The sequence below is a fragment of the Didymosphaeria variabile genome (genome assembly GCF_027946475.1).
Source record: "Didymosphaeria variabile strain IMI 356815 chromosome Unknown scaffold_2, whole genome shotgun sequence".
Taxonomy (NCBI): domain Eukaryota; kingdom Fungi; phylum Ascomycota; class Dothideomycetes; order Pleosporales; family Didymosphaeriaceae; genus Didymosphaeria; species Didymosphaeria variabile.
In genome coordinates this window covers 1,044,410-1,067,693 of record NW_026611621.1, presented here as the reverse complement: position 1 = coordinate 1,067,693, position 23,284 = coordinate 1,044,410, and the positions used below count along the sequence as shown (strand labels likewise).

Below are 23,284 nucleotides of genomic sequence, written 5' to 3'. Positions count from 1 at the left end.
AATTTTCATATAAGAGCCGAAGGTGCACCGAAAGGTTGAGCCAGACCGGACAGAATACTGTGATGATGCGGTAGAAGTCCAATTACGTGTGGGGGCTTCATACCTGTTGTCGTAACGACTGCACCAAGTCCCTGATCGCGGAAGCGGGAGAGCGAGTCCGAGCAAATCCGTAGATCAGACACACCAACGTCGCTTCCTGACCGACAAAATCCGACAGGGAGTGATTCAGATGATCCGGAGTAAAGGGTGCCCGGCAGCTTGGTCACGTCTGTGGCTACGCGACTTCGATTTGTGACGCTCATGTCACGCAGACCCCCTGCTCAACGTCGAACTCTCGTGATCCAGCAGCCCTCAGATTGGCGGTCCCTGAATCGGTTTCAGATCGTACTCCACGCTCAATCGAATGAAAAGTTGTCGGGGAGATCGGGATGGCGGTGCCAAACACATGAGCATTGGTCGTGTCTGCTAAGTTTAGGCGCATAATGCCACGTTGGGAGCAGGCGTCATCATCTGAAAAGCAATGTGTGGTAAAAGCAATATGGTGGCGCTGTTGGAACACCGACCTCAAATTAAGATCCAATGGTTGGGTTACATGAACTCCCAAGCTAAGACACGGAAAATACACCCGAAATGTACATGTACGAGCTACTTGAGCCTAAATTCCCAGAAAACCGACCGAAGTCAAGCGCATGGAGTCGTCATCGATGAATGAGAGCTTGAAAATAATCAAGAGTCCACTGCTGCGCCGAAAGGCATACCATGAGCCACAATAAGGCCCAGCCCCATTTCAATACGGAGGTTTTGTATTGTTGTCTCGGAATGTCGCTTAATACTATAGCTTGTCAGTCGAGTCAAAGACAAGGGAGTACCCTGCAACCTACCCCAGATTTGTTCGTGCCATCCACGACGCAAGGCTCGAGCGAACCGATGACGGTAGAGTTAGTGTCCATGCGCACCGTAAGAGTCTTCCCAGCATGTGTTCTCCCATTAAGCGCAGAGACTGCATATTCTGCCTCAGCTTTCGTAGAGAATCTCGCACTTGCTACACCCTTTGAAGCGCCCCGAGAGTCCCTATGCACGTTGGCTTGCTCTGGGCGTAAACCAGCGCTGTTTAATAATGTTGCGAGGTCGCTATTCCCTACGCTATAATTTAGACCCTGGAGAAAGATCCCACGGGTCTCGGTGATTACCGCCCCATGACTCAAGTTCACAGGAAGGCCCCCAGAGCTCTGCGAATACACCGGTTGCATCGGTGTTCCAGGGTACTGATAGACAGATGGCGGCGTGTAGGGCGGCGCTTGGTAGTAATTGGTGTATTGATACGTAGGTTGTGCCGGCACTGCGTAATGAGCTGTGGAGACCGTACCCCGTTGGCCGAAAACCTGGTTGACAGCATTGACATCGATTCCAGAGCGACCAGGGGAGTGGCCTCTATCCCCCACGTCAAAATGCCGGTTGCAATTGCATTTAAGCAGGTCCCAGTACCCTGTGCGCAAGCTTGTTGCGAAGACATGGATCACTACTTGTCTGGAGTTAGCACCTAGAGGATGGAGTCAGTCAAAGGGCGGTTGGTGTGCAAGGACGTCACAAACTATAAACGGCGTTGGCATCTTCTTTGTCCCTCAGTTTGCACCATCCCTGCATGTCTCCCCGGACTTTTCCTTCGCATACATTGGACCATCCAGGCTGTTCTTTTACCACCTTTCGGATGTGATCTTTGAAGCCTTTCCAGTCCGCAAGATACGGAGCTTTACGCAGCTGACCAGAAACGACGAGAAGATATTCGCCATCTGCATCTTTCCTGGCGACTGGGAAAGACATTCTGATATTCGGAAACGGAACCGTAGAATCTACGATATCAATAAGGGAACGAGGAACTCTGGATATTGATATATGAGAGGAGATATTGAACGAGCGTCGTTTGAATGCAATTCAAGTAGTGGGATAGCGGTGAATCTTATATCATCAAAATTTACCAAGACGCGCTAGCTTGTTGACGATGAAAGTGATCTGAGATCTGAACCGAGCAATAGGATCATCTCCCAGCTCGCCGAGAAAAAAAATCTACGGCGCTGAACCCTTGTGCAGTGCATTGTCAGTGAAAGGGATTGATTGCAGGGTGCGCCATGGCCGAAAGAAGCACATTGCGGCGGAAGCTAATAATCTAGAAGGTGGAGCATGGTTGAGAAATCCCATTCCAGATCGTTGCGTCCGCAATATGGCGTAAGCTAGACTAGTGGCGCAATGCCAGCAACGCTTAGGGTATGCATGTGGCTTGGCCTAAGTCCTAGGTGCTGATGGGCACCGAAGCACCACATTGCGGGCTGTCATAACTGTGAGATACTTGTTCGGAGCGGCTGTTATATTCCTTTTCATATTGTCACGTTGGGAGGCTATTTGCCGCATTGGGAAGAATTTGAGGATATGGAAACCGGAGTGGGAAGTGCAATGTTGACCAAGGTATGTTCAGGCATGACCTTGTTCGAGCCGCCCTGAGGGTTAGGCACTTATACAATGCCTCATTTTCTTGAATCTTCTTGCGGAGACGTTGAAGAGCTGTTAGTTATTCGCGAAAGCAACGTGGTAGTAAAGTAATCAGACGACTGTGCAGGGAACGTCCTGTTTCGAGCTTGACAAGTGTCGATTGATGCTACAAAAAGTCGCCGTCACAGTGTTATAACCCCAGAGTATCCATGCCAGGAGCTTCCAATCTATACGAAGTCAAACGGGCCAGAGTTCACCTCAATCAGTCCTCCAGAGGACCAGCTTCTGATCAAAACCGCCGGTCAATAGAAACTCCTCTTCCTGAGTGTCACCAGCAGCAAACTTGGCCTGCCCGGCACAGAGACATCGGATCTTCGAACCAGGCTCGTGAGCGTCCAGAGATGCCCTCAATTGACCCGTGTTCGCTTCGAATCCGCGCACAATACCGTCGTCCGAACTAACGTAGATGCCGGAGCCGTCAGGCCGCCAGACTAGTCGTGGCGTGGAATAGGCTGTTTGTGGAGCCATGGTAGTCACGTTGACCATGATGGCCGCTTCTTCTTTTTCCTGAAGGAGAAGATTAGCACGAGCTTGTGAAGCTTGTGTTACCGGCTCTACGAGCACTTGCTCGGTTCTGTCCGCCGTGGCCACTTCTTCGGGAGGTAGAAGCAACTTTGCTATCAGCAGTTTCATATGTGGAGTCGAGGAGGTTGCAACTGCAACAACCGAAGCATCGACAGGATTGACTTGCACATCGACCGGTGTAAATGCAACCCACGAATTGGAATGTGGAGCCAGGTTTTGCTTTCCAAGAAGCGAGATAGCGGACCCTTGCCCTACCGGTGTAATGGCGTAGTAGTGGAGGAACGTAGAATCCCTGCGAGTGAGAAGCAGTATAGGACGCGAAGTTTCAGGAGATCGAATGAATAGAAGTGTTTCGGGGACGGTCGGAAGTGACATCGTTGCGATGGGCTCCCCAAGTTGAAGTGCCGCACGGTCGGTACTGATACTGTATAGGAAGATTTTAGCGTCCCACCCCGCGGTAGCCACAATGGTATAGGATTCTGTGGGCCATGTAGCTAGTTTAACGACGTATTTTCCGTGGTCTTTCCTCTGATCCAGGACTTGCTCGGTCTTCGTGTCGAAAAGTAGCAGTTTACCTGACATAGAGGCCGCCAGCACATACCTACCTCGAATGACTGCAAGGTCTAATATAGGTGAGTCTTGGAATGTAGAGTATGACTGGACCACGCTGTGCGGAGAAGAGCCGGGGTCGATCAGGTGTAAGCGCCGATCTGCCGTTGTTGCTGCTAAGTAAGTCTGCAGTTGCGGCTTGGATGGCAGGAGCAAGCTAAGTGGAGATACATGGAGAATGTTGCTCCGCGGCGAAGAGTTGACAACGATTGGTTTTGACGGGGCTATGAACACCGGTCAGCGACGTAACAGGGATGAGAGCTGAAGACTCACCGATGCTTCGCCACCCACGATCTTTGTCTTCCAAACCTAATTTTTCGAAATTCAAACTCGTGTCAAAGGTCTTTTTCTCTTGCAATATCTGCTCAATGGTGATCTTGAGATTGCCGCTTCCCGTATCAACGGGAAGCCCTGCCTCATCGATAAAGGCAGCCAATGTCTACGTCACGTTAGCTGGATATTTATACGCTATTGACGTGATCACCTCTTTGTATCCATTTGACCTCAGAAAATGAGCCACAAGCTCTGGAACCGTCGGCAACATATTGCGTGACGGCTTCGAGCAATGACAAGGGAATGTAATGGCTGTTGATTGTCAAGTGTGGTGTAGCAATTAGCGTGGTCAACGAATGCTCGGCGTTAGCCGCGCTTAGCCCCGTCGAAATTCTGGGCTCCGCCAAGCGTTCACGTGCGGCAAAAATTCACCTACCCACATGCACCAGCCGATACCTTCTTAGTCTGCAGTGAATTAAAGTTCGCAGACTTCTCTCATATTTCCGGAACAGTATGGTTGTAAGAACTTAAATGAACGAATAGCGCTGCCGCCTAACGCTGTCCAGACGACAGCAAGTCATACCTTGCAGGACCGGCTCGACGAGCTTGCCAAGCTTCAAACAGATACACTAGAGAAGCCTTATAGCATTCATCATAGGCTTTCCCTTGCCAATGCATATAGGAGTCTGGGATATCCTGATCTTGCCGCCGGAGATGCCTACAAGGCGCTTCTCCTCGTCGATGAGTGTGTGGAGACGGGCGAATTCCACGACGAAGCCCTAGAGGCTGCTACAAGTGATTACCAAGAGCAGAGCGGCTCCCTGGAAGAGGATACCGATAAGGTAATCCAATGGGCCAAGTCTTGCGGGTTGAAACACGCGTAAGTCTACGCGAGGTTGCCATTCCGATCAATGGACATGCGCTGACCTTCGTTAGGTATGAGATTCTCATTCCTTGTCTTATCTATTGCGGATGTCTTAGAAGTGCTGCTGGATTTATTAAACGTGCACTCAGAGCTTTTCCTGAAGAAGAATCGCTTGCATCCTACCGCAAAACGCTCGACTTAAAGCTGCGCTCGCACTTCACATTGAAGAATAATGATATTGATGCAATCAATATCGAAGACTACCCTGATAAAGGATTTGTACGCCGAGAGCTCTATCCATGGAACCAGCACGAGCCGGATAGGTTCTCTCCTGAGGCACTCCAATTTCTGAACGAAGAAATGGAACGTATTGCGCACAAGCTTGAGGTCAGGGTTTCGGAACTTCCATTATTGGGGTAAGTACAAGACCTGTTACCACGTGATCGTGGCTACCTGCTAAGCTAATGACTGTAAGTAGTGAGCGTTCGTCTGCGAGTGACAACAGTGCCTTTGTGAAACAACTCGGCGTCTTTGCGAAAGAAGACATCTCGCCTGGAGAAGGAATATTGACAGAGAAGTCTCTGCTGACGGGCATATCACGACTGCACGACTCTTACTGCGATGCCTGCAGCATTTCTCTTTCTAGCACAGACGATGATCCGCATTCCGCCACAATATCATGCGACGGGTGCGATGAAGTCTTCTTCTGCAGTGAAGAATGCCACGACCTAGCGCAAGATAACTACCATCCTTCTCTGTGTGGCGTGAATATGGAACAGAAGGTCTCAGCAAGTGAAGCCGCTGACTCGCTGTACACGCTCTTGCTGGTGCGGGCCATGGGAATGGCTGAAACACAGGATGTCCACCCGCTTGATCTAAAAGAGGTTCGCTACATCTGGGGCGATTATCACGGCCTCGATCTGGGTGAAAATTGTGCTTTGAATTCGGATCCATTTGCATCTGTTCCACAGACTCTATCATTCTCTTTTGAAGCTAATGTTTTGAGACCATTGCACGTTTTGGAGAAGATGGACGTCAACATTTACGAGCAAAGCCATCGATATGACACGTGGATCTTCAACACATTGTACGCGAAGTTTCGAGGTCAGTTATGGGTTTCCACCACATGCATTACATCACTAACATCTGATAGGCACAGCATCTGCGCAACAGGGCCTTGATGGCCGGCCTGAGATTGGCGCTGTGCATCCTATGTGGTGTCTTGCAAACCACAGCTGTGATCCAAATGTAACTTGGGAATGGAAAGGTAGCATGCGCTTCTGGGCTCGCGAGCAGCTCGTCGATTACGAGCGGCGAGTTCCGAAAAGACCTGGGCTGAAGAAGGGAGAAGAGGTTTTCAGTCACTACTGCGATATCCGACTCTCAGTACAGGAGAGGCGTGAGTGGGCCGTAGGAGCACTAGGAGGCCTCTGCGTATGCCCTAGATGCATCTGTGAGGAAGCTCAGCTGAAGGATTGAGTGTGGGCAAAACGCGGGTGTTCAGCTCCAACTCCATCACGAGATCACAAGCGTTGTCGGAAAAGCGCCGTATCATTCGGTCCTCTGCGCAGTCGGTCCAGCCATGAGGAATACATGCATCCGCTCCTTTCAAAGCCAAAACCCTCATTCATCGCGTCAGCTGTGGCGATCCCATCGCAAAAATGGTTGAAAGTCTTCCCAGTCCGAAACGGATTCACTTTTAGGCTTTTAGGCGTACGCTTGTCTCGCTCGAGGTTCGGACATCACGACGCCGCTATTCGTCCTATCTTCCCCTGACTTGGGTTTGGTCAAACATCAAGGCTGCCATGTACTTGGGTAGGTATTACTGATCAATGAATTTCGCGGCGTGTGAACGATCTAGCGCGCGGCTGTACGGGTTGTACCACGCCGGTATACAGGTCTAGAGGCGCCAAAAACGCCCCCACTAATCACTCCAAGCGACAAGCTTCCACATGCCTGCACATCACTCATCTCTGTCTGCGAATAACACATCTGTCTCTTTGATTCGCTGCGGCTATAATATCTGTGGGGCACCTGCCTTGTCTCTCATCAGCCTCACTGTTCACGTGTAACCGAGTCCTCTCTTATTGCTTTTGGCAACTTCGGCCAACCACAAGCTCCCTGTACCTATCCCTCCACAATCCTGATCCGGCCGCCCATAACCCTGCGAACATGGAGTGGAGTACGCCAAGTTAAACTCAGCCAAGGTCTAGCGTGTACGCACCTCAAGGCCACTTACGGCGCCCAAGACCACACCCTATCACTCAAGCGTCTCTTAATCAACCGGAGCAGATACTTTCTGGCATGAACTCGCATGTGTGACGGCTCGCGCCTACATTGATCGGTGTGTCAGTCGCCGAGAAGCCAGGTTCGGGGAAATCGGGTTTGGCTTGCGGAACTGTATTGCACATCCCCGCGCCTATATAGTCCTAGTTTCGTGAACTTGCGCTCCGAAAAGTTTCGGCATGATGGCAATCGCCTGCTTGCGGCTTTTTGTCATGGTGCCAGCCAGGCGCGGCAGGTGAATGTCAAGGTTGGAGCCGCATCACGTGGCGCAAGCATCTTCAGCTGGTCTTCATCCCAAGCCATTGCGTAAGCTCCGTTTCGCAAGGACGTGCGGCACAGTAAAGCGTTCCGTTTTCTGTCGATTGTAAGTAGTCAGTTTCAGATTCCATAAGCAACATTTGTCCGATCGCTAGAGACGAACATGGGTCACAGAGATCAAGGCGGAACATGCCAGGCGAGTCGACTCACAATGAAGGTCTTTGCATAGACGGTATGAATCACGGGAGATTGGAACGCGTCAACACAATGCAACTCGTGTGATTCCACTCGGATGGAATCATGCGAGGGTCTCCAAGCCAGTTCCAACGAAGTAACGCAATCGTAATCATTCATCTCCGTCCGGTGAATGCAGCCAGGCTATCTTTGCCAAGTACAGTCGTGAAATGTCTTACGACTTTTGCTCCCAACTAGGTAACACGTCCTATGCGAGCCAGCTACGCGAGGTTCGGTTATCGTATTCTTGGACAACCCCGAAGAGTCCGGGTAGGACTTTCTAGAGATTTCCAGGCCATGGCGCTTGGCCCCATGAAGACATGGCTTCAATGCATATTACCAGTGGCGAAGCAATACTCAAGTCCGGGGCACCCTGATGAATATCCGCTTCATGGAACGGACGCGCAATTAAGCTCAGGGGTCTTCGTATCGAATGGCAAGACGTTGATCATTGTTACTCTGATAGTCGCCAACTTGAAATGATATACAACTGTTACGCCTCGTGGGACATCGGGAGTGGTGATTACCTGCGGTACCCCCACACGGACAAGTTGTAAGAGGTCAGGGGGCTTCTCCAAGTAGTGAGTGCCACGCTGGCATTGGCATTTTCTCCACATATGCGCCCTTCATTTATCGACGATCACTCGGTGGACCGCATGCAAAGGGGAAACATGAAAAGATTGCTAATGCGAAAAATGGCACTGATCGCTTCAAGGTCTTTGACAATAATAGAAAATTCGACACTAGCAATCCGCTCATGCATCTCCCTCGCACTGACACCCGAATCGTGAGACCAACCGGCAGGCTGCCCAATATCCAACTAGTGCAAAGTACTCAAGCTCAGACAAGAGCACATGTCCGACCGAGGGTTGGCTGAACGGAGCACATCCCTCTACAGATCTGGCATCAGGTCCCATACGTATGCTGCATGTCTGCCTACCGTCGATGAGGCTTCCGACCTCTTCCCAACTGGCAACAAATGCATGTTTCTGACTGGTCTGGACGATTTCGTGGAATAAATCATGTAAACACGATTTCACACCATGCGGTCTAGATAGCACGGTTGGAGCTATCAGAGAGAGTCTACACCACCTGTTCAGTGCATAGATAATCAAACTCGACCAGAGCTCGAAGCCAAAATTTCAGTTCACTTTCCAGCGCCCTACAAGCAACACCATAGTTGCAACCTTGAGCTTCCTCTTCCATCAGTTCAGCGGAAATCCTGTTTCGTAAGACAAGAATCATAACCCTTCAGCACCCAAATAGAGCTTGCAGCATCCAATGCACCCACTGCATCGCTGTCGGTGAACCTCCTTCTACCCGCATCGCCCCTGCTCCGTATCTCCGTGCTTCGCAATGATGATCTCTAGCTCCCCTTCGTCAGCCTGTCTCCCGCCTCCGCAATCATTATACTCACCATTACAGAAGCCACCAACCATGACATACGGAAACTATACCTCATCGCACCACAGCCAATTCTTTCCCATCCTTAGCATCTCCCACACGACCCCTCAAGTCAATCCCCGGGTCCACCCAGTGCTTCCTTCCCGGAGTCAGAGTCGCCCAGTCTCCCCTTTCCATACAGCTACTTGGCAAGTTACGAGCACGACCACTGTGCATGTCTACTTTTTATCTCCCCTGCTATCACTCATCCCATGATCCTTACTGTATATGGTTGAGCAGCACATGTATATTGGAACCAAGGGAAAGTTGTGTCTTTGAAACAGTCGTGTTTATGTACTTCTTATTTCACGCACAGTGTTTGCAGGCGCAATTACATCTCCATCATCGCCCATTAGTCCCTAGTCTCATTATATACACACCCTATATTCATCCTCCGCTGAAGTCAATTCGTAAAGTCTAATGCCATGCCATGCCGTGAATCCGTGACCCATATGCTCGTATAGTACGCCGTTCCGAAAGAAATCCATGAGTATCTGAAAAAAGCTCGCTGTCGTTATGCATTGCGTGAGTGAGTTCACGCCGAAGAACCAACCCAGCTCCTCCGATTCTGCTCCTCCCAAATAACAAGCTCGCGTCCGGATCGCTCGCCTCCGCGCCTTACACGATCGATGCCGAGATGTTCGAGGCCATCCCGACCGACATGAATGCCAAAGCCGTACCGCGTCTTGCCTGGCTCTAGCGTAGAGTTGTGTCTCTCAACGCCATCTTTCTCCACGTGCTTCTTCCCTCTCCTCGCGCCCTGCTCATCCTTCAAGTTATCGCGGGACGGACGCATAAGCGAAGTTACAGACTGCGCCCATGATCGCTCCGCATACGCTGAGCCCATGAGCCGTGCTACAAGCTCGGGCTTCGTCTGCGGGCGGCTGAACGCGCGGTCTGTGAGGATCGGACTTTGGTATACCCAGCTGATGATCTCCGCAAAGCTGGTGCTGCGGTGTGGGAGCGCTGCCCGCCTTCTGCCGGGCCAGACAGCCAGCAAAGTGACGGCGTAGAGCGCGAGGAAGAAGCACAGTGCGTAGTACCCGGGTAACTCAGCGGCAACGCGAACGACGTCCGAATTGGGGTAGTACTGCGTCCAGAAGCAGCCGCCCGCGAGGATGGGAATTGCGAAGGAGGTGAGCGAGACGAGGGATAGGATGGCGTTCTGGTAGTGCTGGTTTTCTAGCGCGGCAAATGTGACAGAGAGAGGAAGGCGGGAAGAGTAGTCGATGAGGAGGGAAGTTTCTGCTGTTGCGCCGCCTTTGGAGGAAAGCGAAATGTACGGGCGAAGAACGCGGAAGGTGTAGTCGAAGGTGAGGATGATGAGGAAGAGGATTTGGCCAATGAGCGCCGGGATGAATGAGTAGAGGAAGTTTGAGGCGGAGAATCCGGCAGCGTTAGTGCGGGCAAAGACCTGGGGAAGGAAGCCCAGGCGGACCGCACTGTTGACGAAGCTGATGACCAGGAATGCAACCAGAAGCACCATGGCGGTGACGATCCAGAGCAACACGGCTGAGGTGCGCAGCCACCAAGGGAGATACCTCAAACGGACATTGGGGCTGCGGATGTCCATGCGGATAGAAAAGTCGCTTGGTCGATGGCTTCGCCGTACAGCCGCTGCATCCGGGTATGTGCGCTCTGCACCTTTCTCTCGGATACGCCCGTCTTCAACTGAATACCTTCGGGTTGCGACGCCTTCTTCGCCGATGCCATGGAAGACGTCATTCGGGCTTCGTGTCGTGCTCCAGTACCCCAAGCGATCCGATCTTCCTTTCAGGTTATCGAAGTCCCTTTTCTCAAACGTCTCGGCGCCGCGGTAGTCGGTCGTGATGTTCGAACGTTCCATGAGCGTCACGATATCGGCCAGGGAGCGAGGATCCCACTTTAGCCCCGTTGGCTTCCGGAGAATGATCACCAGCACAAGCAGTGCTACCACCAATAGTATGTATAGCACAATTACCGTCCACATAACACCCTGTACAGCCACCCATCGCCAGACTGTTCTATCCATATCATATCGTACGTTGAAAGAAGACGCAAGAAGGGGTATCGTCCATTGAAAGAGCCAGAAAATGAAGAAGCATACGCCGACTAAGGGCTGACCGGCGCGGAAGTACTCTGTTCTGGGAAACAGAAACTGGGTCGGGTAAAGCTGCAGAAAGATAGCCTCTGACCGCTGGTGGTACTGATTTGAGGCCATAGCGATGAAGGGCACTACCCGCTGCAGTGCGACCTGCACCTGGATAAGCCACAGAAGAATGAGTGCTCCGAGCAGTGTTGGCAGGTACTCGAAGACGAAGTATCGGTTGTCACCGAATACTTGGTAATCCCATAGTCCAATGCCGTTTTGTCGGTTCGAATAGATGGCACAGAAGATGAGAGCCGCGAGCATGAGTAAGCATGTAAAGGCGAACAGAAGAAGCCAGAGAGGACGAAGAATGCCGGGCAGAAAGTTCAGTGGCGCGTGGGGCACGTCATGAGCGATAAAAACGTCCTTCTGCGCCTTTTCTGGCGTCCGTTCCTGATGTAGTTGTTTCACTGCCAGCGCACCTTCCTGTGAGCTCGGCGCTTGTCGGGACTTCCTTTGCGGCATGTGCCGCGATAATCTGTCTTGAGTTCGAGCATTCTGCGCCATATAGCCCAGACGCTCATCGGACACTATGCGCTCGACTGGGTAGTCGGCCTCATCTTCGGGGTCATCGTCAGACACCTGTGTCGCATCTTCGTGATCTTGCGGATACATGCGACTGCCTCGCACTTCTTCATCGCGCGTGAGCTGATCGATAGCAAAACGGATGTAGGGGGTCGTGTCCATGCCGGGGGTGGTGGCCATTGACTCCGAGTCCATGGGCCGCTGCCTGCTTGCCTGGGTGTCTGATCGCTCTTCGACAATGGTGGAGACAGGGCGGTCGTTGGTGGGTGGTGGGTGGCGCTGGACGCCCACTCCCCGTAATGATGCTATCGCTGCGTCGGCGTGGTTCTGCAAATGCTCATGACTTTCTGCTGGCGTGCGGTATTGAGAAGGCGGTGTGGTGTAGCGGAGCTTGCGAGTATCACTCTCGCTCGACGAGTTCTCGGAGAGGCTGTAGTAGCCCTCTGAGGCGGCTTGAGACGCAGCAATGCTTTGCTGCGAGTCTGAGTGGGAGAGACGTGGGCGACTGACTGTGCCACATCGTCAGTGAGTGCTACCTTGACTGTTGCGTCGCACTTACCGTTAGTTTGCTTGAGCTGGAATGGGGACTCCAGGCTCATGTCGCTGGGAGAAGCACTAAGAGTATGTGGGTATGCGGAATGGCTGCATGATTAGTGTACCACGGGACGCGCAGTCGATTTTGTACAGCTGTGACCTTGGTGGCCGATGCTGCAGGTGGCTGGCAGAGGAGGCTGGGAGGCCAACCTCAGGATATTACATGTCACAGCGAAGGCATTGGTGCGACAGGCTTGCTGAAGAAGGTTCTATTGGGACTATCAAACTAGTCAAGATGCTGCCTTGATTCCTGTGACGTTTCAGCAGGATCCGGACACGTCTGATGGTGTTGAACTCTCATGATCGTCATGTACAAGACGCTCGCTTAGCGGCGAGCTTTGGCCAACAGCCAGCCCACCACGTTGCCAGCGGATCACCTTCAAACGTCCGGATGTACTTAGATGAATGATACCATATCGTGAATTGATCCAACCCTACAGCCACGCTCAGCTCGAAGATCTGCGCGAAATGCGTGGAGATTAGGCCGTTGTGCTTTCCCTGCTTCGCCAGATTGCGGGGTCGAAACGCCTGGTCACGTGTGGCTTTAGCGTCCATAGGTCCCGCGTCTGTTGACGTGGTAAACAGTGCGAATGCGCCGGAGAGCATTCTTCTCCAGAACCAGCACCACTGCCGCCATTCCTTTGCGCGACTTGTCGCAACTCAACTATTGATTCTCCGCTGCGATGCCGGCCGCGACAGAGGCAGAGTCTCGCTCGCCCTCTCCCGCGCCTCCTCCACCGATAGCAGACACACCCGGACCACGCGCCCAAGGTCTCATAAGGATCTACAATCAAGCCGTCGAGGCGACGCTGAAGAAGTGTTCCACTGCCAATTTTGCGTCGTGCTTCCCTACCGCCGCAGAACAAGCACCCGAGGTGCTGGAGAGTTTACGTAGCCAAGTTCTCAACCAGCTGCAACGAACATGGAAGCTTAACTTCGATGAAGTAATGGCAAAGCGGAACGTTGTTCAGCTACTCAACTCTTTGGATCAGTCTATTGAGGACGCACGGCTGCGAAAGAAGCGCGCCGAGGCCAATGGCGGGCCTGTCGAAACACCTGTGCCGTGAGTTCTTCTCCACTATCCCTGGCAACACCTGCGATCGCACTTATCCTGACCATGTGCTATTAGCCCGCATACGTTACCGCCTGCAGAAATCCACCTAGCGCACCTCATGCCTTTCCTCGAGACGCAAGCCGCCGAAATGAACACGCGACTTGCTGACACGCAGCAAGCCAACACGCAACTCCTCTCTACCGTCACGTCACAGCGAGCGGAGATAGAAGCTCTGGTGCACGGGCTCGAGAACGTCATTCGAGATTTGGAGATGAGTGCGCAGATGATGGGCCAGGAAGACGTTCAAAGCTTGAGCAAGGAGATGAGAGAGTTCGAGAAAGAGATGAAGAAGTGAGACAACATACGGTACGGGAACAAGAACGAATCACCTCGTGCATCACCACGATTGCACGATATAAGATTTTCAGCTTGGGATGCCGAAGCATGCGACGCACTGCGCGGTCGCACTGCAAGTGACCAGCCAATGAACTTCGCTGCGCGTCTTCGGCAGCCTACCGACGAGTCCACGCTTCGCAGGAGGACCGCATACGGCACCGTGGGAAGCAAGCCGGCTATTAGCAGGCCAAAGCCGTATGCATGAAGCAATGCGCAATGCACGGTCACTGGTATATCCTAGTGTAGCAAAGTCGCACCCCCAGGAAGGACAACGAGGAGGCTAGTTGCGGCAGTGGATGCACGATACTGTGCCTTCAAAACAGATGAAGCTTGACAGGATGACGCAGACGTGCGGTGCGCGGATGTTGATATTGGCGGTGGCAGTTAACGGTAGGCGAATGCAGTCGGTCAGTCTACATTCATACGCATTGTTCAGGATATCGTTGCATTTCTTGCTCTCATAATAGCGAATTCAGAATTCGCGTTACTGTACTCTTTGCCTATCCTCTTCTTGCATGCTCCCGATCGATTCGCGCTGACGCGCAGTGGACCATCCCCTGACCGCAGCCAGTCCAGATATGCACTTCCGTTGGTGGAAACCCGTCCTACCAACATGGTCACTTATGCGACTCTGTTTTCAATGCCGAGAATCCAAAAGCCGAAACGTGGGGCTCCACGTGCCCAATCTCCAAGATCATTACCAGAATCGCAATTTAACATCAATATATACAAGCCCATTGCGGCGCATCCACCGGCTCAATCAATCTAACACCGCCGCGGCAACAATGAAAAAGCATGACAGCAACGACATGATAGGATGGCGCAAAGGCACGCTTGTGCGTAAGAATCGTATATGATGGCTTAGGGAAAGATCTACTATTATCGCTCGCGCTGTCCTGAAGGCCCGCATCACGACTGTCCAAGATGAAGTTCACCACAGCACTCAGCGTCGCGGTCGCCGCAAGCTCTGTCAATGGAGCGACACTGCAGCCTAGACATTGTGAGTCGTTCATACCTACAGTGAACTCATCTTCATCTAACGCGACCAAGACACGTTCCCCTCCATCGGCAGCTCCACCGCCTGGCAGTACGTCCGCCAAACCGACAACTACCAATCCAACGGCCCCGTGACTGATGTCTCCTCGAATCTCGTCCGTTGCTACACCTCTAGCAACAAGGGAGTGGCGACGCAGAGCGTGGCGGCAGGCAGTAGCGTGACGTTCAAGGCAAACCAAGCGGTTTTCCACCAGGGCCCTATCCAGTTCTACATGGCGAAGTAGGTCCCTCCTTTCTCTTTCATCTGTGTATTATTGGGAGGGTAGGACTAAAAGATGAAAAGGGTCCCCTCAGGCCAAACAGCAGCAACCTGGGACGGTTCCGGCAACGTATGGTTCAAGATCTACGCCGAGAAGGCTACCGTGAGCAATGGGGCGCTCTCCTGGGCCTCTCTTAATCAGGCCTCCTTCAGTGCGACGATTCCCAAGAACGTACCTAGCGGCGAGTACCTGCTTAGGATCGAGCACATCGCCCTGCACGGTGCGAGTGCTGCCAACGGAGCGCAACTGTACATCTCTTGCGCGCAACTTAGTGTTACTGGGGGTGGAAGTGGTTCTCCTAGCCCGCTGGTGGCTTTCCCAGGAGCGTACAAAAACACGGACCCGGGGTTGAAGGTTAATATTTATTCGGTGAGTGGCTGAATATTTGATGTAGGCAACGGCATTTAAATTAACACACGTGCAGGGTCAGACTTCGTATACGCCACCCGGACCCGCAGTGTGGACGGGCTGAGAGTAATGCTGTAACTACGTGCAGCTTGTAATCTGAATAGTCTCGTCTTGTAAATTCTGGTTCTAGTCTCAACAATGCGTAGTTGCATGTTACATCGAATACCCCTTCGCGTGGTCCGAACATTCACCGAACAGACCCAGTGCGCTTACATAACACTTCACCAATGACACCATATCGGACTACCTAGCGTAACTCCTGTGCACTGAAATGGAACCTTTTGTTTCCTTCCGAGCGGTCCGTTCCCACGCGTCCCTAAGCATGATTGGTCCTCTCATCGGATGGTGGACCCTGATTCCCCGCAAAAGAGTTTGTTGACCCGATCTTTATGACGCTCGTCAACATGCGCTCATATAGACCGTGAATTTCCGGAATGGGGAACAGTCGTCTGATCTCATCCACAACAACAGTACCCTCTCACCAACCTCGTAGTAGGAGCCTGTTCTGACCTCATCGCCTTTTTGCATTGTACATACTCTAGGGAGCTTGCCGATTACATTCGATCCAAGTCAAGCGCTGTTGACCGGAGTAGATGGAAAATGCCTCCAATAACACTTTGGTTCCTGCAAGCGTCGCGCTCGATCCGCATCGCCTGGCTCCTCGAAGAACTCGGCCTTGACTATGACATTCGCTTTTCGAACCGCATGTCTAATATGAAAGCGCCCGAGGAGTTTAAAGCCAGCAGTGGCAACCCGCTCGGAAAGTTTCCGTCGCTCAAAGATGGCGAGGTCAGGGTATATGAGAGCGGCGTCATCACAGAGTGCGTGGCACAGCAGCATAATGGCTAGGCAAGAAGAAAGCTAACCAGTGGGCTAGATACCTCTGCGAGACGTACGATAAGGAGAACAGACTAATACCCAAGGATGTGGACGAGAGGATAAAAGTGCTCCAGTGGCTCCACGCAGCCGAAGGCACATTCATGATCCACAGCCTCGCGATAACCTACGCGCGATGGAACATCCCCAAGCAAGCACAGGACGACGGCGTGCTCGAGCAGACCGAGAACGGCCTCGCCGTTAATGTGCAGAAGGACCTTGACTGGCTGGAAACGGAGCTGTCCTTCTCTCAAGGTAGCTTTTTGTGTGGAGAGCATGTCACGGCGGCGGATACTATGATGCAATTCAGCATTGACTTCATCTTGGTAACGGGGTTGGGGACGCAGGGGAGGGAGTGGCCGAATATACAGAAGTGGTTGAAGGCGTGTAAGGAGACGGTGACGTTTAGGAAGGCGGTGGAGAAGAGTGGATATGAGTTGACGGCGAAGCGACCGGAGGCGAATTGAGAGGACGGTGTATCCGGGATGCTGTCTAAAGGGCATTAATTCAAAATCATCACGACTTTTTGGAAAGGATTGAGCAGGTGAGGTACTGCGTCAGTGAGCAATTTATCATTGTGCCATGTATCATCGCGAGTCATCAACTTTTCAACCGTTGCGGCGGCGCATTAGTCTAGTGAATTCGGAAGGTCCGCCCAAGGCCTTGCGACTGCTATTTAAAAACCGCACGCCTGCTTCCGCACCGCGCTCGATGGAAGTCAACCCACCATGGCGCGTCTAATCGGTCTAGCGCTCTTGGTCAGAGCACTCGCTTTTCGACAGTAAGTAACTATATTCGTCTGTATACAACTGAAGAAAAGCTACTCATGTGTGAAAACAATAGACGCGAAGAGGACTCGAAGAATGCGCGCTTGATACAAGCTCTCGCTTTTCGACAGTAAGTAACTATATTCGTCTGTATACAATTGGGCAAAGCTACTAACAAGGGAAATTAATAGGCGAGGAGAGGACTCAAAGAATGCGCTCTTGATCCAAGCTCTCACTGCTCGAAGGTAAGTAATTACATGTGCGTCTACAATCGGTAAAAGCTACTAACATGTGGCAATAACAGACGTGAAGAAGACTCGAAGAAACTTACACTACTCTGCCTTCCCGCCGAAATCCGTAACATCGTCTACGAGTACGTGGTCGACGACAATCGATGGTCGTATCCACTCAGCGGAAATACCGTTAGGGGAAAAGCAGTTGCTTGTTCTTCAAAGGCATATTGGCGAAAGGGGCAGTACGCACCAAAGCACCGACCTCTTGCCATGACTCTCACTTGCCGCCAGCTCTACGTCGAGACTCGCCTCCTTCCCTTCAATATGACAACTTTCAAGTTCGAGTGTCTGTCACACCTCGACGAGTGGCTCTCAAGGACGGCACCGCCCTACCTGAAGACATTCCGCGCGGAAATTACCCGACATAATCATGTTGGGCTTTTCCAATCTCTCAACGTCGAGTACCTCCCTCCCCGGAAGTTCGGCAGAAATCGCATTTGGGACTGTGCTCAGTGCGAGGAGTTCGAGACTAAGCGTCGTTTTCAACTTCTGGAACGCGATGTACGACCGCCAACGACATCACCAATCTGGTCAACGGTCGACCTCTTTGGTCCACGACCGCCTCCCCCTATGCCAATGCTCGTTCTCAAGGAGCCTGACGAACTGGAGGATCGCTGGCCTATAACACTCAACCAGCTCCATTTGAGGATCCGCTGCCGTGAAGACCATGTTATGGCTTACGTTGAAGAGGTGCAGAAGGCTCTCCAACAGAAGGGTATCGACCTTATCATTGAGTAGGCCTGGAGACATGACATTCGAGTGAATTGTACAGGAAGTTGGAGCTACACTAGAGTACGCGATTATGGCTGGAATAGCGCCGATGATATCGAAGAACTTTACGGTTGCATTGTATAACATTACAAGACGAGATATGGAAAGACCGGTCTTGCTGATTGCTGGAGTTCACTTGCCTTTTGGTATTGCCTGATACGGCACGCAGAGGCGAAAGTATGTAGTGCAATCGATATCACATCTAGCGCATCTCGGCGTACCATAAGACATTGCAGCTCAACTTGACACTATTTCAAGATCGTTAGCCGCCATGCTTCCTGCACGCTTCCCAACAGTCATTGTCACAATGTCGCTAATGTGAACCTGGCCATTATACCTGAAAAGCGCTTCAGCACGGAGTGCACACCAAGCCAAGAAGTTTATGAGTCTCAAATCCCGTGTCATTGATTCTTCCCTCATCTGATTATTTACCTAATCGTCCTCGGCTTAACCCACCTCTTCCCATGACCTCTCCCCTTGAACTTGCTCATCTTGACAACAAACACACCCCTATCGATAGTATTCACCACAATCCACCCACTGGGAAACGTGAAATGGCTCCAAGTGCCAAAATCCCACAGCGCCTCTCCTCCACCCGGCAGATCATCATCACCGGGGTACACATCAAAGTACGCAATCTCTTTTACGTTTCCGCCTGTGGGGTCCCGCGGGATGCCAGAGACGTCGAGTACACGCAGGCCGGCTTGGTAGTTAGACTGGTATGCGAGGCCGTCGTAGACAAATTGGTTGTGGTCGACGGAGCGCGTTGAGGACTTGTAGTAGCCGGTGTTCTTGGGGGCTTCAAGGTTGGTGATGTCCCAGATGTAAGTGACAGGGAAGCCGTCGATGGCGGGAGAGTCGGCGGGGGTGCGGTCGGGGTCGATTTCGCCCTCGTCGAGCTCGTCGTCCATGATGAGGTGGGTTTGCCATTGCAAATCCAACAACCACCCTTGGTGCGTGTAGCTGGCACCTTTATAGGGGGTCCGCGAAATGACTTTGCCGGCGTTGGTACCCTGCTTGTTCGTCACATCATAGATGGTGAGCGTATCCTCGTTGTAGCCGTAGCAGATCTCCTTTCCGAAGTACTTCTTGTGCGGGCCACGGTAGATGACACATTGCGCATCATGCACATAGCCGTCAGCGGAGGCGCATCCAGGAGAGGTAGGTTTGGAGGGATTCTTCATATCGATGAAGATCAGGCCTGCGGCGCAGGTCGAGTTGCGAGGCTGAGCTCCGACGGCAAAAGCATTACCATTCTCAAAGTTGACAACGACGTTATGCGAGCGGCCGAGCTCGAGATAGTCAGTAAAGAGGCCGGTGAGGTCAGTCGCCGTACTAAAGACCTTGGGCGTCTTGGAGTCGACCTTGAGCAGTTTCTTTAGATCGAAGATTTGTACGCCGTGGTTCACGCCCTCGGAGCCGACGATGAGGTAGTCGCCGCTCACTTTGATTTCTCTCCAGATGACAGGGCTGGCTTGGGCTGGCAATCGCCCAAGGTAGACGAGCTTTCCTTTGCTGGTGACTTCGGCAAATGCAGCTCCGTCAGTCTGCCCGATGGCAATGAACTCGCGGCCGCGGTAGCTCCATCCCCAGGAGCCGGATCCCTCACCACCATCGCTGCCAAGCTCTTCATGCGTCTTGAAGTCGTAGAGATCGATATCCTTGCACTTGTAGGTCTGGTCTGCGTCGCCTTTTACAGCCACAGCCTTTCCGTTGGTGCACTTGATGACATCTTTGTTTGGGCGCTTCTTGTCGAAGCCGTTCCACTTCTTGTTATCGTATGCACCAGCAGCCTTGTGCTTGGCCCAAGCGGACTAGAAATCGTAAGTATAGACCAGGAATCACATTCTTTAGCACTGACCTCCTTAGCTTCCATCATCTGAGCCATGACGCGACCAGAATCGTAGTCATCTTTGGAGAAGCCGTAAGCTAGAGGCAGCATTGCTGCCGCCGCGACTGTAGCGAACTTCATGTTGGGGGATTGCAAAGAAGCTCGACGCTTCTGGCCTGCTTTGCAAGCAGCACCGTATTCTTATACCCATCTCCGCGCCGGTCATCTCCATTGCATGGTCCTTCCGCAGCATCATTCGCCATGCAAGCCACGACGTTCCGAGATATCGAATGTAACCCTACCTTCCTAAGCCAGGTAGTCGGGAGTCCTGTACCTCGTCTGCAACGCTTGACTACAGGTCTCGGCGGTCTTGGTGAATGCTTGTCGGTGAGAAATTGTTGTGTTGTGATTTGTCGCGTGCAGTCTTGGCGAAGAGCTCTGTAATCACATTATCGTCCAGGATGTGGCCGTGCTATATGCATCGCGGACCGCCAGTGTCTGGAACGCGAAGAATAGACAGGAAACTCGGGAAGGACAGTTGAAGTGAGAGAACCGAATGGCGAGTGACATCAGCGTAAACCTGAGGCGCACCTTAGATAGAGCGGCTCGGAGGGTCCGGCGCGCCGAGGAAAGATGCCGTTCTCTGCCATGTTGTTGCCGCGAACCGGATCGTCTTGGACGGAGGCTGTGGGAAGTGGAGGGTTGCTGCAATGGGAAGGAGCCAAGCCAGATAAGATACGACGCTACCAAGCACACTAAGATCTGCACCAAGCTTTCCCCGGAAATGTGGATGAATGAATTGACCAATGGACGAAATTAGCAGAATAGCTCCCAACTGTAAGTCTACCGTATCCAAAATGGTGCGCCGTTGCGTTGTACAGGTAATTGCCCAGTCCGGTTGTCGTACACGCCGACCGCTACCAACTCCTTATGCCAGACCACTTTTTCTGGTAAGAATACTAGACCGTACAATCAAAGCTTCGCATCGAAATCCACATAGGCTTCCATTTGCTTCTGAGTCATTTCCGCCTCCTTGTTGCTTGCGAAATGATTATGGCGAGACAGATAACGCTCACGGAGAGTCTGAGGCCTCTCGCCCTCCAGGTCACGCGGCGTGCGAGTACGCTCACTCTGCGGCTTGTTGGCGGGCAAGAGTGGCTCAGGGAAGGGGACATGAGGAAGGGGAGAACTACCTACGCGGGGCTCAGGGAAGTCTAGGAATGAGTAATCAGCAGGCGGTCGGTGTCGAGAGGGAACAGAATCACCAATAGGCCAAACCCTGCTTGCATCAAGATCCAAAGGATCAAATTCATACTCCGGCTTTGGGTTTGCGATACGAAACACTGGCGAAAGAGATAGCTCTCTACCTTCTCCTTTCAAAGGCTGCTGGTCCCGCGCGTTCTCGACCGTCGCTGCCGTTCGCGATGCCTCGCGACCGGTTTGGCCGTTGCTCTTCTGTGTCGGCCCGGATACCAACTTCGAATTCTCCCAGTCACTAGCCAGCTTCTTGTTCTGGGACATCGAACGAGATAGTACACGGTCATGTACTTGATTGAAACGTGCGTTCTCTCTCTTGTAGTTCTCAGCGCGGCGCATCTCGTGCGCTTCAAAAGGAGCCGGAGGAAGGTCTTTCCATGACGGTTCGCCTGTCAGGTATCCGTTCCTGGGATCATCGCGTTTGCTATGGGCGCGACGTGTGATTGCATCTTGTCTCTTCGCGACCAGCGGAGCCTTTGTTGTTCGTGGAAGCCTTGCGACTGTGGACCCAGTACCAGCAAGAAGGGATATGGTTGCGTTCAGACGGACATTATGCTCGTAGTCGGATACGGTTTGCACGCTGACGCTTTTGGTGACAGGCGCGCCATTCTGGTCCCTCTCTGCCTTTGCGACGTCTGCCTCGTTCTCTGCCGTCTTAGCTTGTCTTAGCTGCTTGTGTGTGGCCGCGTCGTGTGCCGTTGAAGCGGAATCAATATGGACTTTGTTTGCGCGGCTCTGTTCAGGTGCAGCGTCTTCATCGGCACGCCTCTTGCTAGGCATACCGTCCGTGTCGTATTGATGGGATTTATCAATACTATTCATAGACCGCGTGACTCGCTTCTTAGGTGATCGCGGAGGGGGCGCTCTTCGAGAAGAGCCGCGACAACGCGCCATGTCTGGATGGCGTTGTTGAAGTTCGCTCGACCAGGTGGGTGTTTTTTGGTTGGGGTGAGTGAGTGAGAGACGTGCCGTGGGCGCTCTTCGCTCCTTCTAGGGAAATCGGTGTACCTTCACTTCGTAACCTAGTCAACGCAGAGCCGTGTTGAAAGCTATAGTACCGTGCATTGATCCAGTGGAAGCGACGTCCTTTCGTCGTAGTGACACACCGCGGCTTGAGGCGAAACGTTCAACCACCAGGTCTGGGCGTTGATGGATCCGGTCCGTTAGAAAGGCTTTTCAACTCGAGAATCAACGTCGCATAACTATACCAATGTCTGCTGTGTAAATACATTCGCATTTGTGTATATCGTTCGAAGCTGCAGAGCAATTTGCAGCTGAGCATGTTCTTAAAGCCGCCTTGAAGATGCTGTCGATGTTATTGACACTGGCTGCACTTTTGACGTGATCTTTTGAATGGGCATCACCTAAGCATGCCTCACCACTGACAGTGCCATACAGCCATGAATCGTACCGCCCTTCGAACATAGAGGCTAAAGGAAAAGCTTTGTACCCTTTCGGCACCTTTACTCTCACGCGTCGAGATGAAGGCGGAGCAGTGGCTTCCCAACGAAAACACGGTTGGCCAGTGGAATACAGTGCCCTGGGGTAACTCAGTCAGTGATACAACTTGAGATTTGCGCACTGAAACTGTATGACCGCTGTTTACGAGGGCGCCGCCGACACAACTCCGAGATATGCCTGCGAACATTGTCGAATCTTCAAAGAACATGCCTAGTATTCAATGATACATCTCTTCAAGATTCGGCCATACATTCGGTAGATCGCGCATTTCTAGTTGACGAGCAGCTGAGCGTCCTAGGAACCGGAGCGGAGTGAATCGGAGGAGACGTGACTCTGATAATAAGCAGGGAATGCGGAAAGCAGACTCTATTCTGAGTTCGCATTGAGATATGTTAACGAGACGCGTAGAGCGGATGGGAAGGAGGCTTGACGCGCTGTCGAAACAGGCTAGCTTCTCTGCCGCACGGACCTCGGAGTTTCTACAGAGGCATTTCGGATAGATTCGACGACGGCAACATTCCGAACGACTTTCACTCATCGCCTCCTATCAGGAAATGGATGCGCACACCA

General features: G+C 52.3%; 9 protein-coding genes across 9 annotated transcripts; 5 read left to right on the top strand and 4 right to left on the bottom strand.

Moving 5' to 3' along the window:
- Positions 1–2,742: 2,742 nt before the first annotated feature.
- On the bottom strand, positions 2,743–4,222 carry N0V89_002054 (uncharacterized protein; the record flags this gene model as incomplete). The annotated part of the gene is made up of 3 exons (XM_056210864.1): positions 2,743–3,794; positions 3,952–4,117; positions 4,163–4,222. 3 exons carry the CDS (start codon positions 4,220–4,222, stop codon positions 2,743–2,745), a joined length of 1,278 nt encoding a protein of 425 aa, XP_056074337.1.
- Positions 4,223–4,464: 242 nt separating this feature from the next.
- On the top strand, positions 4,465–6,295 carry N0V89_002053 (uncharacterized protein; the record flags this gene model as incomplete). Its single annotated transcript, XM_056210863.1, has 5 exons — positions 4,465–4,470; positions 4,518–4,831; positions 4,888–5,232; positions 5,295–5,920; positions 5,970–6,295. 5 exons carry the CDS (start codon positions 4,465–4,467, stop codon positions 6,293–6,295), a joined length of 1,617 nt encoding a protein of 538 aa, XP_056074336.1.
- A 3,277-nt stretch (positions 6,296–9,572) lies between these two features.
- Positions 9,573–12,289, bottom strand: N0V89_002052 (uncharacterized protein; the record flags this gene model as incomplete). The annotated part of the gene is made up of 2 exons (XM_056210862.1): positions 9,573–12,199; positions 12,250–12,289. 2 exons carry the CDS (start codon positions 12,287–12,289, stop codon positions 9,573–9,575), a joined length of 2,667 nt encoding a protein of 888 aa, XP_056074335.1.
- Positions 12,290–12,967: 678 nt separating this feature from the next.
- N0V89_002051 (uncharacterized protein) lies at positions 12,968–13,693 on the top strand (the record flags this gene model as incomplete). Its single annotated transcript, XM_056210861.1, has 2 exons — positions 12,968–13,347; positions 13,414–13,693. The coding sequence occupies 2 exons, from the start codon at positions 12,968–12,970 to the stop codon at positions 13,691–13,693; spliced, it is 660 nt and encodes a 219-aa protein (XP_056074334.1).
- Positions 13,694–14,658: 965 nt separating this feature from the next.
- On the top strand, positions 14,659–15,431 carry N0V89_002050 (uncharacterized protein; the record flags this gene model as incomplete). The annotated part of the gene is made up of 3 exons (XM_056210860.1): positions 14,659–14,734; positions 14,785–15,010; positions 15,074–15,431. The coding sequence occupies 3 exons, from the start codon at positions 14,659–14,661 to the stop codon at positions 15,429–15,431; spliced, it is 660 nt and encodes a 219-aa protein (XP_056074333.1).
- Positions 15,432–16,172: 741 nt separating this feature from the next.
- N0V89_002049 (uncharacterized protein) lies at positions 16,173–16,801 on the top strand (the record flags this gene model as incomplete). Its single annotated transcript, XM_056210859.1, has 2 exons — positions 16,173–16,279; positions 16,336–16,801. 2 exons carry the CDS (start codon positions 16,173–16,175, stop codon positions 16,799–16,801), a joined length of 573 nt encoding a protein of 190 aa, XP_056074332.1.
- A 261-nt stretch (positions 16,802–17,062) lies between these two features.
- N0V89_002048 (uncharacterized protein) lies at positions 17,063–18,132 on the top strand (the record flags this gene model as incomplete). The annotated part of the gene is made up of 4 exons (XM_056210858.1): positions 17,063–17,115; positions 17,178–17,231; positions 17,293–17,346; positions 17,406–18,132. 4 exons carry the CDS (start codon positions 17,063–17,065, stop codon positions 18,130–18,132), a joined length of 888 nt encoding a protein of 295 aa, XP_056074331.1.
- A 461-nt stretch (positions 18,133–18,593) lies between these two features.
- On the bottom strand, positions 18,594–20,137 carry N0V89_002047 (uncharacterized protein; the record flags this gene model as incomplete). Its single annotated transcript, XM_056210857.1, has 2 exons — positions 18,594–19,979; positions 20,027–20,137. The coding sequence occupies 2 exons, from the start codon at positions 20,135–20,137 to the stop codon at positions 18,594–18,596; spliced, it is 1,497 nt and encodes a 498-aa protein (XP_056074330.1).
- Positions 20,138–20,968: 831 nt separating this feature from the next.
- N0V89_002046 (uncharacterized protein) lies at positions 20,969–22,147 on the bottom strand (the record flags this gene model as incomplete). The annotated part of the gene is made up of 1 exon (XM_056210856.1): positions 20,969–22,147. One exon carries the CDS (start codon positions 22,145–22,147, stop codon positions 20,969–20,971), a length of 1,179 nt encoding a protein of 392 aa, XP_056074329.1.
- Between the last annotated feature and the right edge of the window lie 1,137 nt (positions 22,148–23,284).